This window comes from Pagrus major, chromosome 18 (genome assembly GCF_040436345.1).
Source record: "Pagrus major chromosome 18, Pma_NU_1.0".
Lineage (NCBI taxonomy): Eukaryota > Metazoa > Chordata > Actinopteri > Spariformes > Sparidae > Pagrus > Pagrus major.
In genome coordinates this window covers 18,589,424-18,605,274 of record NC_133232.1, presented here as the reverse complement: position 1 = coordinate 18,605,274, position 15,851 = coordinate 18,589,424, and the positions used below count along the sequence as shown (strand labels likewise).

The window sequence follows — 15,851 nt, the reverse complement described above, 5'->3', positions numbered from 1 at the left end:
GGACAGATCACACATTTCATCATGAAAAAGCACTTCAAACACTCCAAAGTTGATCCCCCAGGCTCACGTCTTCTCTTTCTGTCACATCTCCCATCATACTCTCTTTTAATCCTCATGTGTTTGATGCTTTTTTGTTTAACCTGTATTCGACAAGACGGTTCAATTAAGAGCCAGTCTCTCAAGCCCGGGCTGTAAACTCAGCATCCCCTGTCTCTGTGGGATCTGTTGATGTGAGTAGAGGAGGGGGGGGGACTAAAGGAAATACATTATTGATCAGACAGAAAGTTTCTGATCTCAGTCATGGTGGCCTCTCTTTACCAACACCTTCTTTCATCTGTGATATTCCTCCTCGGCTCCTACACCTTCATCGATCCGTCCATTCATCCTGTCTCCTGTGATCAGCCCTCTGACTCGTTAACGGCTTTGATACTATAAAGATGCAAACACACAAACACACAAACACACACACACAGCCCTCTCCTGGGGCACCCTGACATCAAGGAGCTAATTACTCCAATATTATTTCATCCTTTCAGCTGTGCACGCTCGCTGCCCGGCCCGCCTGAACTGAATGTTTGTCTGCCTGGTTAACTGTCTGTTTGACCATCTGCCAGTCTGCCTGCTTGTCTGCACTTCATTCTCTTTTCACTGGCTAGTAATCACAAGGGAGCCGTGCCCAGAGCCTCACACACACACACACACACACACACACACACACACTCCCCCCAGCGTGCACTCTCATCCCTGTCCTCTCTAACTCTCTGATGGGTTATGATATGTTGACTAAAATAGCCCCATTTCCCTTTTTAAACATGTGCACATCCTATTCTGTCATCCCACGCATTTCCAGCCGCTGTCTCCTCCCCACACTCATCCATTCACAGCCACTGTCCACATCACTCAGGTCAGTGGGGGGGGGGTACGCACACACACACACACACACACACACACAAAGACACACCTTCCCTGTGTGCGTTGGCGTGTGTAGTAAGAAGGGGGAGGAAATTCTCTGCGTAAAGGATGAGGATGACCTTTTACGAGGAAGTGATTTAAATGATGTCCTGTCGTCACCAGGGATACCAGTGTGTGAATGTGGATGAGCATTTGTTGTGGAAAGGACGTCACACTTTTGCACGTTTACACACACACACACACACACACACACACACACAGGAGGATTATATGAGCGCACACAAGTTACCAACAGGTACACACTGACATTTTGTGTGAAAAAAGCCTGAGTCCAATGTCCTCCCTGCAGACCGGACCTTAGTGATGCTTGAAGTGAGCAGATGTTTAGTGGCAAGGCTCTCTCATATGCTACTCTGAGAGGATGTTGCTGTCTGGCTGTCTTAAACTGTTTGTGTTCGACTGTCTTGTTTATCTGCGGGGCTGGCTGCACTCCACGGGGGTGGGATGTACAAAGAGCCGAGTGAATGGGAAGAGGCAGGGGTGAGAAGGAGAGGAAGAGAAAGTACCAAGAGGTGAGGGAGAAAAAAGAGAGGGGGCTGGGAGAGGAGGGGAGAGGAGAGGAGAGGAGAGGAGAGGAAAGGAGAGGAGAAGCATGCAGGGGGGAAAAGAGCTGGATGCAGATGGGGATCTATTCTCTCTGCACACGCAGACAAGATGGAAATGAGTGGGCGTCTGTGACGTCAATCAGTGTAGACACACACAGAGACACACACACACACACACACAGTGAGACACTCCCCTCCTCTTCCAGTCCCATGCTAATACATGCTTCACTGCAAACAGCAGCAGTGCCACGGATCACAGGCATAAACATCAGCACACACAAACAGACCCACCCCAACCAAAAACAGACACGAGCATACGCACACACAACACAGACACGCAGATCTGAGTCTCATCTCTGACCTGCCGATGATGTCAAACTCTCATTCCTGTAACAAAATTCTGTCATAGGCATTAGTATAAGTATTAATCAGAACATGGCAGTTTTCACAAATAGGCAAACATGTGGCAGGTTATTGTTTATAACCAAGTAATGGAAGAGATACCCAGACATTAGACTTTACTACCATTGAAGTACCAATATGACATTTTAAAATACACCATTATCCATAATATGTAATGTCCTGCACTCAAAATCATACTTGAATAATAAAAACAGTTAACAGAGTATTATCAGCTTGAGATGTTTTAAAGGGGCACAATTTGTCGTGATTTGCGTATGAACCACTTTTCTTATTGGCCATATGTGAGCAGTTTGTAACGTTCATGTTCGATCACTTCCAAACCTGTAGTGTTTGGGGCTCCTCCAAAGGCTCACAAGATACATTTTGGGGGTTCTGAGACGATTGATGGGAGAAGAAAGTTTGGCTTAACCCTAAAAGTAATATTTAGTACAGTACATTCATTCCCTTTGAAGTGTAATACATAGACATTGCATTTAAAGGGGACCTGTGGAACACTGTTAGTTTATGTTTGCAGACTCTAAACTAACTTTAGCTACTGACGAGGCACTCGAGGACGTGCATAAAGTCACATCCTTTGGACTGAGCTTTAAGGATAAGCTGATGTGCAAAGTCCAAAATCAACAATGCAAACAACAAAAGGCGGGCAAAGGAAAGTCCAAGGAAAAAACTTGAGAGAAATTCAAAATTGAGGACAAAACAGAAGCCACGGAGAATGTAGCAGGGACACACAAGATGCATGAAGACCAGGAAGCAGGCGTAGGAGATGCAGGGGACACAGACGAACCAACAAAGAGTGAGGGGGAAACACAGGATTAGATACACAGGAGTGACAAACTAATGGAACACAGGTGAGCAAGAAAAATGGAAGGAAAACAGACAAAGACAGGATGTGGAAAGTAAAACATGAAACAAGGATATGAACTACAAAATAAAACAGGAAATAACTAAACCAAAGATCCAGCACAGACACATCCACAATCTAGCAGCATTTCCTCAAGCAGAGGCCGAGGAATTCTGACTTATAGTTTCTAGTATGAGTCAAGCACTAGTAACACTCTTCCCTACACTTCCCATAATGCAACTGTATAACATCTTTGATTTAAATATGTGGTAAACAACATCTTTCAAACTCTTTACCTGCAGTTTGTAACGCCAGCTTTCTGTCAATGATTTCGAAGACTCAAGCCCAAGCCGAGAGCGCTGCGATGATTTATGTGCAGCAGCTCGTGGCACATGGGCTGCTGTGTGAGGTAAAATAATTGGTAAACTTGAACACCAGCCAGCTGCATGTGCAGCTGTGTGGCCTTTCTCAGTAAATGAAAGCCCTCACTCTGTTGTAAATCTGCCTTTTTGTCCGCCTGATCGATCACCTGTTATGTAAACTGGTGCCTTTGTCACATGGCTAACATTACGATCCATTATGCTGCATTTAGTTTGCATAATTAATGAAGTAAGGTTTCTGAATGGATTTGATGCATGAGAGACATGCAGACAGGAGGCACAGACATCATTCATGAAACATTATCTTGTCCTGCTATATTCTAGTTCGATGACGAGGAGTTAAAGTAATGATGAGCCAGAAAAACAGCACAGATGGGTTGAAGTCACACGTGGAATAACAAAGTGATGTGATCGACAGGTTTGATTCCTCAAGGTTTTCTGATTCACACTCCATGTATGGCGTGCATTTGGCAGGTTCGCCTTTAAGAAATCATCCGTCTATGTCACAGAGTCGTGACGACACACACTTCTATCTAGAGAAATGAAAAACTATTTTTGACACACTCCTCACTGCCTTCCCATTTTTTTTGCTGTTAAGGATGAATTAGTGGATAAAGTAAGAGTGCATCAATTTCAATGTGGGGGCGGTGAGTGTGTGTGTGTTTCTGATGAGGGAGGACTGTAGGTGTGTGTGTGTGTGTGCATCAAACTGAAGATGCAGCAGCCACTTGCCTTGCCAATTGCTCTATTTCTTTGAGTAAAATGGTTTTCTTGGCTGTTTTTCATCCAGGTTTTTATCCTCTTGTACCCTCAGCTGGAAGACTGAGTCATAGCAGTCAAGGAAGCAGGTGGGTGGGAGGCACGCAGTGGGTGGGGAGGGCAGGGGGAAGATAGAGGACGTGGGTGCTGCGGGCTAAGGGGGGTGAGGGGGAGGCTGTAGTGAATGAAACAGAATTATGAATGGTGAATACTACAGATCCGTTTTAGTACCTGCTGTTCATCAGTCACAGAAACAGCAATCCTGTCTGCAAAGGAGCGTAAAACCCTCATAAGTGATTATGGTTTCAGTGAGTGTTTTATAATAGCAGGTTCAGTGGTGACTATCATGGCATTCAATCAATGCTGCTCCCACGTGAGACTTTAAAGGGGCTGCTAATCGACATAAAGTTAGAGGAATTCATTTGGATGACAAGCTGAAGGGAGATTCGGATAAATTGTGGCAGCAGCCACAATTATCTCGATTCACACTGTAGATAGAGAGATGTGTTTCATGCCTTAAGCCTCTTACAATTTTTTGTTTTTATTTAGACTGCAGAGGCTGCACGTGCCCTCAAACCATTCCTTCTCTGATAAATAAAAAACCTTTAAATAGTTTGTTAAAGCTGTCAAACCTGTAGGAGAGATTATAAAATGATACCGAGGAGATAGTCACGGAGAGACAGATGTGTGGGTGATGTATTCTCTTTTCGCCTCAGTTTGAAACTGTTTGCTGAGGGTGGACGGGTGGGCAGGCCATTAGGAAATTTGATGTGCGTGCAGCTGTGTATGTGCATGTGTTCCTGCCTTAACATCACGGCTGTCGTCACTGAAGCCACCTCACAGTGACTCCCCTGTGACTGAAGGCCTGACATCCTCCCACGCTCTCTCCCCATCGCCTCCCCTGCTCCTCACGCTTTATCTGTAACCTCACCCTCCCTCTCTCTGTCCTTCACTTTCTGTCTCCCCCTCAACTCTATTTTCTAATCCATCCATCTACACATCCACTATCTTTCTCTTTCACTTTCACCCACCTTCTTTTGCTTTTTGCCTGTTTTCATCTCTCGCCCCCTCATTTGCTGTGTGGGTCTTCCCTGTCTTTCGTCATGCTCTCTGCGCCCACCTGTCTCTGTCTCTATGGAAACCCCGAGTGGACAAGAGTGGCTCAGAGGTCTGTGAGACGCTGATACAGAACCTATTAGATCACACGCTCGCTTCTTCTCTCCCAGAGAGCCACATGTTTGCGACCTTGCACGCACAAGTGCAAGTCTATAGTGTGTGTAAATAGATGGTGTGTGACAGAGCTACTGCCTGCCATTACACATGAGCCCCCCCCCCCCCCCCGTGGAAAGAGATGCTCCTTTTCCCCCTGTGCCCACGACTTATCAGTGGTGTGAAGGCGGGAGGCAATGAGGGAGTAGGGAGTGAGCCCTGTTGTTTCATTATACTGGATGTCTCCTCAATTACTAGATTGAGAAGGGGACCACCTGATGCCGCCTCTGCACATATATTCCCCCACACTGGCCCCCGCCTCTCCCCGTCAGTCTCACACCTCGCAAACCATATTCTGCTCACATTTACACATTGTTGAGCCTGCTGTGTTGCGTAGACCGTGCGTCATTCCAGTCCAAACACATCTAAAGGACAGGTGATTTGCAATAAGAGGCCTCACACAGACAGAATTTCACAGCTCTGGGCCGCTCTCCTGGGCACCATCGTGCTTTGATGGTCACGCTTAAGTGGATCATTGCAGAACGTAATCATGGTAAGGATACGTAAGCTGTGCAGCATGTCATGGGGGGGAGAAGCGTGTGAATGAGAATGGAGCAAAAAAGACAAGAAAAAAGAGGTGTTGGAATTCTTTTTCTCTTTAAAGAATTCATTTTCTCTCACATCTCACGGTTTGTTGAGTTTCCCCTTTATTTTTTTATCAAAATGTACATGAATAATCTACAACAAAGGACTACATTAAAGAAGACATCAAAACAGGCAGCAATAACAGGGGTCAACAACTGAACACACACCCAACCCAGCCCCAGGCCCACCCCATTAACACCCCCAGTGCAGTGAGATAAAGACATGCCGATGATGTCTCACATTTAGGCACTTGATTTTCCCTACCAAACCATCTTTGGTCATAGTTGCTGTTGCACGGCTTTGAACTTAGATTCAAACAGGTTTGAGGTGGATTTGAACTTGTTTCATGTTGATTCTGACTGAATTAGAGGATGCTGATTCATGCGGAGTCACACAGGGTTCGGATGTAATTCCTTTGCTTGAGACAGATCTGCGTCTGCCATGTTTACAGATGACCCAAAGATGGTTATAACCTGGCCACCTCCACAGAGTAAACTTTAGCATTAAATAAATCAACACTAGATGGTACAGTACTTCACATGATTACAGAAAAGACTCCACAAGGGAAAGGAATCAAGCACTACATCTTAACACAATTTACCTGAAAACAATGCAGTGTATCCGCACACGATATACTGTACTCAATACGCTGTACAGTCTATTGCAAAGGCATTTTTCTGTAGGAACTAACCAGTCTACCACTGAGTATTATCTTGGAAAGTCTTGCAAAAATAGATCAATTTTTATTAAATTAAAAGCCTTTGCCTTGACTTCAGGATATATATTTAGCTACTCATGCATGTCTAATTTTGTGTGTATACAGTATACTGTATGTCTGTTTGTATGTATTTGTTTCTATGTATTGTGCATGCACGTGTGTGTTCTAATCAAAGTACTGTACACACTGGTAGACTTGCCCCTCGGTATTTTTTCAGAATACACCCCTTCAGTAAAGGATTAACAAAGTTACATTAAACTGTTTAAGAAGCATAGTAGTCACACAGTATTTGGCAGTGAGAGAACAGTCCTAATTTATCCATGCACAATATATCAACCACAGGCAAGGTCCACATTCTGAACAAACCCATTAAGAACGACACAGTAAGAACATGAAAAGAGTGTACAAGAATTCAAGAACCTGGAAGTGTGTTTGTGTGTGTGTGTGTGTGCGTATGTATGTGTGTGTGCCCGTGAGTGGCTGTGAATGTCAACAGCACAGTTGGTTTCCTGGGGAGACCAAAGGGCTATGACTCATGCAGTGCATACAGCATTTTCTGGAATTTTAACAATATCGGAAGAATTATTATTTTTCCCACAAAGCCCAGATAATTAAATATAATCATGTTAGAACCATACAGAGTGCTCTGGGAGTTTACTGTAAAAACCCACTCAATCCCACCCCCATAGGTCTATTATAGACCAAACAGTTTATCCCTGGATTATATTTCCATTCTCCAGCTCTTCCTTCATGGCAAGCACCTTCCAGTGCTTGACTGTGTGTTTTGTATAATCATGAGTATGTTTGTGTGTGTCAGACGAGTCCAGTTTGTGTGTGCAGGTGTAAGGGGTACGGTTGGTAAAGCAGAGTTGATCCCCCTTGGGGTATGTAGTAGCTGCAGTAGCTGGGTTCTGCTAAATAGGGGGCACTGTGCTCGGCAAGGTACGGGGCAGGCTGGTAGAAGCATGTCACATGGTCTGTGTTGGGGATAATGTTCTGCTCTCCTAGAACCTTCAGTGCCAGCACTGTGATCATGTTCAGAGTCTGACGCCTCTCGTGTCCCATCAGACACACTGTGCTGTCGTCGACCACGCGACGCAGTGTCATCAGGTACTGGTACTTGCTTCTCTCCTCGCCAATAAAGTGGTTCTTCAAGTAGGACAGGATCTTCCTCTGCTGCTCCTGCACGTCAGGGAAATCAATGAAAAAGCGCGAGCACATATAGCGCTCAAGTGTCTTTATCTGAGTCTCGCTGGCCGGTCGGTAGTCCCTGACCAACAGGTTGCTGTATTTCAACAAGCCACCGCCTCGAATCTCCTCAGGGTTCCTGGTTGCGATTAGGCGGTAGCGCAGGTGGTCCATGGCTGCCTCAAAGTCACCATACATGCTTTCTGCCAGGACTTCGACAGCAGGGACTGAGCCAGATGCCTGAGGATCGTTGCTCTGCTCAGTCACGTCTGCGGTTACCTTAGGGACCTCTTTGTTCTCAGGCACGGAGCTGGATGCCTCATCGGCTTTTGGGGGGGCCGATTCCTCTGGGCCTTCTGACTGAGACGGAGGCAGCACAGGTGAGGTGGAGCTCGGGATTGTGATTGGAAAAGAAACAGGCTCTGCAACCTGAGGCAACGATGAGATATAATCTTGTTCCTTTTCATCCTCCAACTGCAGGAGAGGAATTCCTGGCTGACGGGAGGACTCTTTAATCTGTTCCTCACTGTCTCTGTTCAGTATCAAAGGCTCCATGTCTGAAGATACCTGAGGTACGAGGTCCTCTGACTCCACCGGTGGAGTGAGGCAGAGGAGGGGCGGGCTGAGGCAGGGGGAAGGGGGGGTTAGAGAGAGTGGAGGAGGACTGAGGCTAAGCATAGGGGGGGTCAGGTAAGGAGGTGAGCTGAGACAGGAAGAGGTAGGGCTGATACTAAGGGGTGGAGAGCTGAGGCTGGTAGCAGGGCTGACAATACTCAGCATCTGAGATGAGAGGCAGTGAGGGGTCAGACATGGGGGAGGGCTGAGGCTGGGAGGCGAGGGAGTGAAGCAGGGAGGGGAAAGACTGAGCACGGGAGGGGTGAGACAGGAAGCAGGAGGTGTGACACAGTGGGAAGAGGAGGGTGAACTAAGTGTGGTCTCTTGTGGGCTGCCGTTTAGCTGATTCAAGTCAATGCTTTTGGTCCGTAGTTCTCCGTTTTCATCTTCATCACTGAGCTCAACTTCTGAGGTATGTACAGGTTCTTGGATGTCTGAGCTGGACGTATCAGTGTGTGAAACTAACAAGTCCACTGAGTCAAGAGACTCTGATTGTTTGGGTGCAGGGACAGTTTCTATAGGGGGGGACTGGCTTGGCTCATCAAAAGCCATATGCGTAGATGGTGTCTCTTTTAGGCTCTGAATACTCATCTCACATAAACTCTCTGTGTTTAGCTCAGGGGACGATGGCTCTTGAGGTAAAGCAGATGTGGTATCTGCATCAGGGGTGGCAATTACATCAGGGGCTGAATCAGGAGCTGAGGTAAGGTCTTGGTTTGGAGCTAGATTACTGGTTGGGTTGGGTTCAGGCCCCGGGTTTGTTTTAGTAGAGATACTGGTTGTTGGGGCAGTTGTAGGGTCTGAACTGGGAGATGTTGGCTTTGGGTTAAAGGCTATCTCAGGTTCAGGGCTGGGGCAGGGGTTTGGATCTAGACAAAACACTATGCCAAATTCGTTTTCAGAGACTGGACTGGGGTAATGATTGGAGGTAACCTTCCTACACATTCTCCGTGGGGGTTTGGGAGAGGAGTGTTTGAGCACCACCATGTGAGATAGTCTCTCTGAGGCCTTACAAGAGGAGGTCTTTTTATCAGAAACAAGGCTGGGTGGTGCAGGTAAAATATCCTGAGTATCTGGAGGGCCGCCAGCATCAACTGTGTTAGGTGTTTTATCTGAGTTATCTGTGTGTAGTGTGCTGTGAATCTCCAGTGTATCCTGTGTGCCAGTAGGCTGTTTGTTGTGAAGTGTAAGAGATATGGAAGAGGTGGAGCAGGAACAATCAATACCCTGTGTGTCTATGTTTTTTGCTTCTGAAGCTAAAATCTCTTCTGTCGCTTCATTTAAATCTGTATCATTTTCCCTCTCTACTTGCTTCGCTGTCTCTGCTTCTACTTTTCTTTCATCTGCTAACTGCGTCTCGTCCTTTGCATGTGAACATGTGCTCATGTCTGGAGCAGACACATGTTGTGTTTCATCTTCCTCAATGCTTCTCTGATCGTCACTGAAACACTTAGAGAAGTCTGTACTGCGCTGTTCTTCTGTCAGGTTCAGAAACTCTGTCTGGGTTTTGTTTGAGGTTTCTGGCGGCTCGGACTGTCCCATCTGCTCCGTGACTTCATTCTGTTCATCGGGGGGGTTTGTGTGGTCAGATAGTTCTTTGTGATTTGAATGTGCTGGTTGTTGGCCATCACAGGACGGGCTTTGCTCTGACTGTTCTACCTCAATTTTGTCTGTGAGTTCTGGCTCCTGTCTGAGTTCAATCTGAGTTGGTGGTTCGTCTTCCTCAGAGGTTTGTTTCTTTTCTGACAAAGGGTTGAGAGATGTCTGGTCAGAGGAGTCTGTCTCATTGATTTTTTCTGTGTGTTCTGAAACTTCTTTCAACTCTGCGGGTGTTTTCTCTTTGTCTTCTTTTTCAACGGTGGAGTGTTCTGTCTGGTTTGAATGTTCTGTTTGTTGTGAGAGTTCTGTCTGGGACTCATTTTCATGCGCCTCATCTTTCTGTTGTGTCTGGCTGATCTGATCCCCCTCTTTGCTGGATAAGTCTCTACCAGAAGACTTCTCTGTTTCTGGAGCAGTGGCCTGTTTGAGCAGAGAGGAAGAGTCTTTACTCTGATTCTCTTCAGGCTGGTCCTTAAGATCAACAGTATTATTTTTGTGCTGTGGTTCCTGCTGCATGTAGGACTCAAGAAGACGATCCAGAATGATCTGGAAGGAGTCGACGCTGAACTCAAACTGCCGCCTCAGCACGCTCACAAATTTGAGCTCCAGGTTTTTGCCGCTGTTGTTTGAGAGTGAGATGAGGCTCCAGCGGTCGTGCTCATTAAAGACCTTGACCATTTTCTGGACGTAGGCCTCCTTCATTGTCGCACTGCTGATCCGCTCTCTGTTGACCGCGGCAGGCAGGCAGTCCAGCAAGCAGCCCAGCACTGACTCCTTGATCACCTGGGAGGAGAACAGGTCAACAACATGGCAGCTACAATTAATGACTGCAATTTTGCTATGAATAAAGTGAATATCATGATGCCCTTGTGGTTTAGTTTTCTGTATAATGCAATTAAAAATATTAAAACCTGTACTATTGATTCAGCCTTATGTTTAAATGTTCTACAATCAAATTATGGGTAGGATTGCAACACCGGTATTACCAGTATCATTATTATTAATATGGCATCTCAAAAATAAATACTGCAACACCCTAGAGGTAGTAGAGATTCGGTGTTGCACAAACAGCAGAATTAATGCTTTTAATGTAGGGGATTGAACCCCATCAGCACTTATTACATTAACTTCCTTCCTTTTCATACCTGGAACTCCTCCTGACTGGGCAACTCGACTCCAAAGATGATGTCTAGGTCCTTGTAGCTTGTCCCGTTGTCTCGGACGAGGACGTGGCTGGCCGTGGAGCCGTTCAGACGAACATCTCTCACTGCGATTCCCTGCTTCTGCAGCCTGGCCCGCACAGCTATGATGATGTCTCGAGGACGCAGCTCCAACGTAGGAAAGTTCCCACGGCCGTGGATCGGAACCACTTCCGACAAAACCTGATGGAGAACCTCCACCTGCTCAGTGTTCAGGCTGTGGAACCTCTGACTGGATTTGGTTTCAGACATGCTGCTGCCCTAAAGGGAGGGACGGAGGAACGACAATCAGAGTTTATTTCGACTCCCCAACAAAATGTGCTACGTGTTTAACTCTTGCGCTCTCTCCGTCTCTCACACACACACACACTTAGCACTCACTCACGCTCACATGCACACTCCCTGCCAGTCTGCTGTCTGCAAGTCACAGCTTGGCTGACAGCTTTTCCACAATGCTAATGTAACTGCTGTGTTGACAAGATGACACATGGAGCGATCAACATAGATGGGCTTTGCATAAATATTCTTCCACTGCTCAACCAGATCACAACAAATTAAGAGAGGTTGTTTGACTGGAATCACAGAATCTGAAACACATTATAGTATTTACCACCCGGGGTTTTTATCGCAACAATTAGTCCCTTATTTTCACTCCATCTCAGTCAGATTCAACACCTCAGTTGTTTTAAAAGCAATACACAGAATAACAATAAAAATGTACTTAAAACTCAAATACTGTGTAAGATAATAATAATAATAATAATAATAATAATAATAATAGTAATGATAATGATAATAATAATAATGACGTGTAAAGGCAGACTAAATCTTTTGTTTATTGATTGTTTCCACCAGAGGAGCAAGGGTTAAGCCAAATGAGTCATCACCAGCAGACTGCATTAATCACACCAACGTCACTAATTAAAGACACACATCTGTTTTTGTGTCCGTGTGTGCAGCATGTGTATACATTACAAACAATGACTCCCACACACACTCATGTGAGTGCACACAAGCTTTTATATAACACCTTTGTAAACTGTAGCACAAATTGGAACAAAGTGGGATTTAATATCAGCCAATTATCTTTGTTTGGCTTTCACATGTGTAATCCTCCTGGCAGTTCAGCGCACTGCATCCAGACTCCGTCAGTCAGTCTCTACAAACTGGACATATTTTTCCAATAGACCACGCAACATTTGCCTAACCAAGTCAGTCAGAGGAGTCTCTGTTATGTGATTGAGTGTGTGATTGTGGGTGTGCATCAAAGTGTTTCAGGGAGTGAGTGCTTGTGTTTGAGTGTGCAACTGTGGTTCATAGCAGCCCATTATGATCTTTTGTTTGCTTTAATCAATAGATGTCACTCAGTGTTGCAGCTGAATGCTGCTGATTGCTATGATTTGTCAATACTAGCAGGGTAAACATTGGGATACTAATGAGCAGTAATGGGATGCTTTCTGGTAGCAGTTTGCCAGACATCAGAGGGCTATAGTTTGTAGCAACCACAAACAATCTATTATAGGAAGTGTTTGTAAATCTAATTCATGTTGCACATATTTCAACAAACAATAAAGAACAGCACTTTACTTCATAGCATCTGGAAAGCTACAAAAGGCAACCCCTCTGCTCATTCAAAAAGAAATGAGGGTGCTTACCAGAGGACAAAGAAGTTGAATCTGAGAACACAAAGCTCATAAAAAAAACTGCTGCGAATGAGACATCTGTCTGAGCCCCGCTTTAACAAGACAAACTACAAGTTGCAAATAAGTAATATTCATCCAGAGGCGACAAATACGGTTTCCAGATGTTGAGATCATATAAACAAAGAAACAATGTGTTCAGGAGGCAGAGAGGCACTGCGGGACTGTTTTCCAGCTAGCCCCTGTATCTCCCCCTCCCCTTTCGCACTCTTCTGCAAACTTGCAGCCTGAGTGACTCATCCAGGCGTATCGGCTCAGCTCGCACATAATCTATGGCCATTTAAAACCCAACAAAACAGAGGGTGTGATATAGATGAACACAAACACAAACAATCATGCTCTGTAAGCTTAGGGTGTCATCTTCAGTATAAATTATATACAATAGTATGGGGGGAGGGGGATAATTCTGTCACGTGGATAGAAATCTGAGTAGCCCTGTGTGTCAGACTTTTAAAAATTATACAGTGATCTTATAATATACCTAAATATTATTTTTGTTTTTGTTTTCCTTTTCCATTCACTTAAACACATATGATCACATGAACTACAGTTAAACAACTCAGTGACGGTTGTACTAGTCTGCAAAATGGGATCGCAATATTCACCAGAGATTTGGTAAAGATATATATAAAATATAGGATCATTAAAATGTCGCTGCTCAACTTTCCTTGACAATACTTTCTCTAAAAATGGTGAAAGTTGTTTCCTCATAAATTAACCACCAACTGGATGTTATAGTTGTACCTTCTGTGATGTTTCACAGTCCATCACTACCTAAAAACATATACTGGACCTGATCCAGAGCCCTGCTGAATTTCTCTCTGCCCTGCCGCTCTTCACTCTGATCATCTAATCACGCACTTACTTACTCCTGAGATACCAGGTGAGGGTAATTAACCGCAATTAAGTGCCTGGCAGGATAAAGGGCAAATGCACTTCTGAGTGCCAGGATTAAAAAAAAACCCACACACATTAAATACTGATGTGTATGCTCCATGCAGCCAAGAGGGGGGAAAAAAGAAAGAAAAAAAGTGGGTGAGATAACTTTACAGAGCTGGAGGGTCTTACCTGTTGCTGTGGCATTTGAGGGAGCGACTGTCTCCTGTAGAAATAAACCTCGAGGAGTATCCACCGAGCTTCAGGTCCGGGGAGTGTGTGTCTCTTCTTCTGCGTGGGTTTGTTTTGCTTTCCAAGTCCCTACCCGCCCAGGCGAGGCTCGCTGCTGATGCTGCTCTGTCCCTTCTGAGGCATGTGGGGCTCGAGTCTGTGCGCGAGTTCATCCGGGCGCTGTCCAGGAGCTCGCGTGGTGCTGAAACGAAGACTGAAACGAGTCCTCGCGCTCTTGTTTTCTCCTCCGGCCGCCCGGAGCGTAACGCAGTTTCCATAGCGACCTGCCGTCATTCAGTTATGACTGGGGAGTGTGTGCGTGTGTGCGTGTGTGTGCGTGCAGCAGTCTACGGTCACAACAGTGATGGTGGAGTTGTGTGTGTGTGTGTCGTGTCGGTGGGTTAACAGGTGCACTATAGTGCTAATGTGTGCCTGCACTTGTGCTCGACTTCAAAATAAAAAGTTTACGAGCTAAATTCTAAAAAAAAAAAAGTAGGAACCTTAGCTAAAGCTTGTAGCCTACATTTTAGGCCTACTCCCCGAATGAATGGCTGAACAGACTCACTAATATAACCTAAGTGAGCTAGCTGGATAAAGGAAAAAGTTTATTATGCCTGCTCTGGTGTGTTAAAATGGATTTTAAGCCATGACTTCTATGTTTGGGTTATGCAGCTAGCTTAAACCTCGAGGAGTCAACCTCGGAGGACCCTGCTAACATCCGGCTGAACGTGTAGGTTACAAGCTATGTTTTTTTGGGGGGGACGACATTTTTGAAACACTTCCCATCCACTTCTCACGCATCATTATATTAGATCTCATACTGAGTCAATACGGACTATCAGCAGATACAGTATGAGTCATCCATGCTGCTCCCTCCCCCTGACCCAGCCGTTAATCCCCCCACCGCCCCAACCCCAGCCACCGTCGGCTGGCCTGTGCACGCACACACCGGAATCCTTTTTTCCCCCCTCTCCCTAGAAAACCGATAATCCTGTTTCTCCTCGTTTTGCATGTTCTCGCCGTTTAGCTGTTCCATCTTTTAACTACCAGCTAACCCCTCCAGACTTAGCCTCCCATTCTCTATACAACAATACTCGTTTACAGATGTTACACACGCGCTGATGCACCGGAAATAAAGTGACAGAAACATGAATGAAAGCGTTAAGGCAAACAGCGAGCGGCTCAGTAGAAAAGGTCAATTTACTCCCTCACCAAAAAAGGCACACATGACGTCATTAGACGTGTACCACAACCTACCGATACCGGGTACAAACTATTTTTAGCCTTGATGGAACTTGTCTGCTTTGGACACGCGTGCCCGTCCACTCCTCGAACAGTCGTGACGTAGGAGGCGCGAGCACGCCGTGCAAAAATCGTGACCGTGTGACGAAGATGAAAGGAGGACAGAAGTAGCTGTTGTAGTCAGGGATCAAGAGAAGTCAAGATAGTTAATAAGTGATGGTCTGCCCACATGTGTATGGGATCAGACAGCGGTCCGGAGAATCGATGCATTTATCCAGTAGGGACGAGAAAATCATATCGCACATTTGTCTAATATTTGTTATTTATTTATAATTAGCCCATAGATAAATAGGTATATAGGTAAAAATAAACACAAAACAATTAAATTATGAAGCGAAATTTGTAAAATCAGTGCTGCTTCAACGTCACTGTGCTGCGCATGCGCAAGTCAGAACAGTCATTTTCAATATTTAGCCTTTTACAAAGATATAATCCACAGAATCAATTACAAAAGCTCCCTCGAAGGAAAATAACATTTTTCAGCAATCACGAGAGAGTCGTTTGACTATGAATATGAATGCGAAGCTGCTATTCTGCTTAACCGCTTTTCAAGCGAATGCGGAAGTACGCACACGTGAAGCCTCTCGCCTCGCCACAGAGACGAACGTGCGCTAGCTTGAAACAAATCAAAACAAACAATAGTGTGTGG

The 15,851-nt window shown here is 45.3% G+C and overlaps 1 protein-coding gene across 2 annotated transcripts; it reads right to left on the bottom strand.

Annotated features, from left to right (window-relative positions):
* Positions 1-5,929: 5,929 nt before the first annotated feature.
* tent5d (terminal nucleotidyltransferase 5D) lies at positions 5,930-14,118 on the bottom strand. 2 transcript variants are annotated; one of them, XM_073486283.1, is made up of 3 exons: positions 13,862-14,118; positions 11,040-11,354; positions 5,930-10,677 (listed from the first exon to the last, which is right to left on the bottom strand). In XM_073486283.1, exons 1-3 carry the CDS (start codon positions 13,874-13,876, stop codon positions 7,306-7,308), a joined length of 3,702 nt encoding a protein of 1,233 aa, XP_073342384.1. In that variant the 5' UTR covers positions 13,877-14,118; the 3' UTR covers positions 5,930-7,305. The 2 variants fall into 2 exon arrangements, with proteins under 2 accessions (XP_073342384.1, XP_073342383.1); XM_073486282.1 differs by lacking the exon at positions 13,862-14,118 and adding an exon at positions 13,538-13,592.
* Between the last annotated feature and the right edge of the window lie 1,733 nt (positions 14,119-15,851).

Bases quoted from the DNA above. Each gene is read 5' to 3' on its own strand.
- tent5d (XM_073486282.1), bottom strand. From the start codon at position 13,561: ATGGACTGTGAAACATCACAGAAG. The intron at 11,355-13,537 runs GTACAACTATAA...CCCTCCCTTTAG, and splicing joins ACTGTGAAACATCACAGAAG to GGCAGCAGCATGTCTGAAAC. The intron at 10,678-11,039 runs GTATGAAAAGGA...TTCTCCTCCCAG, and splicing joins CCAGTCAGGAGGAGTTCCAG to GTGATCAAGGAGTCAGTGCT.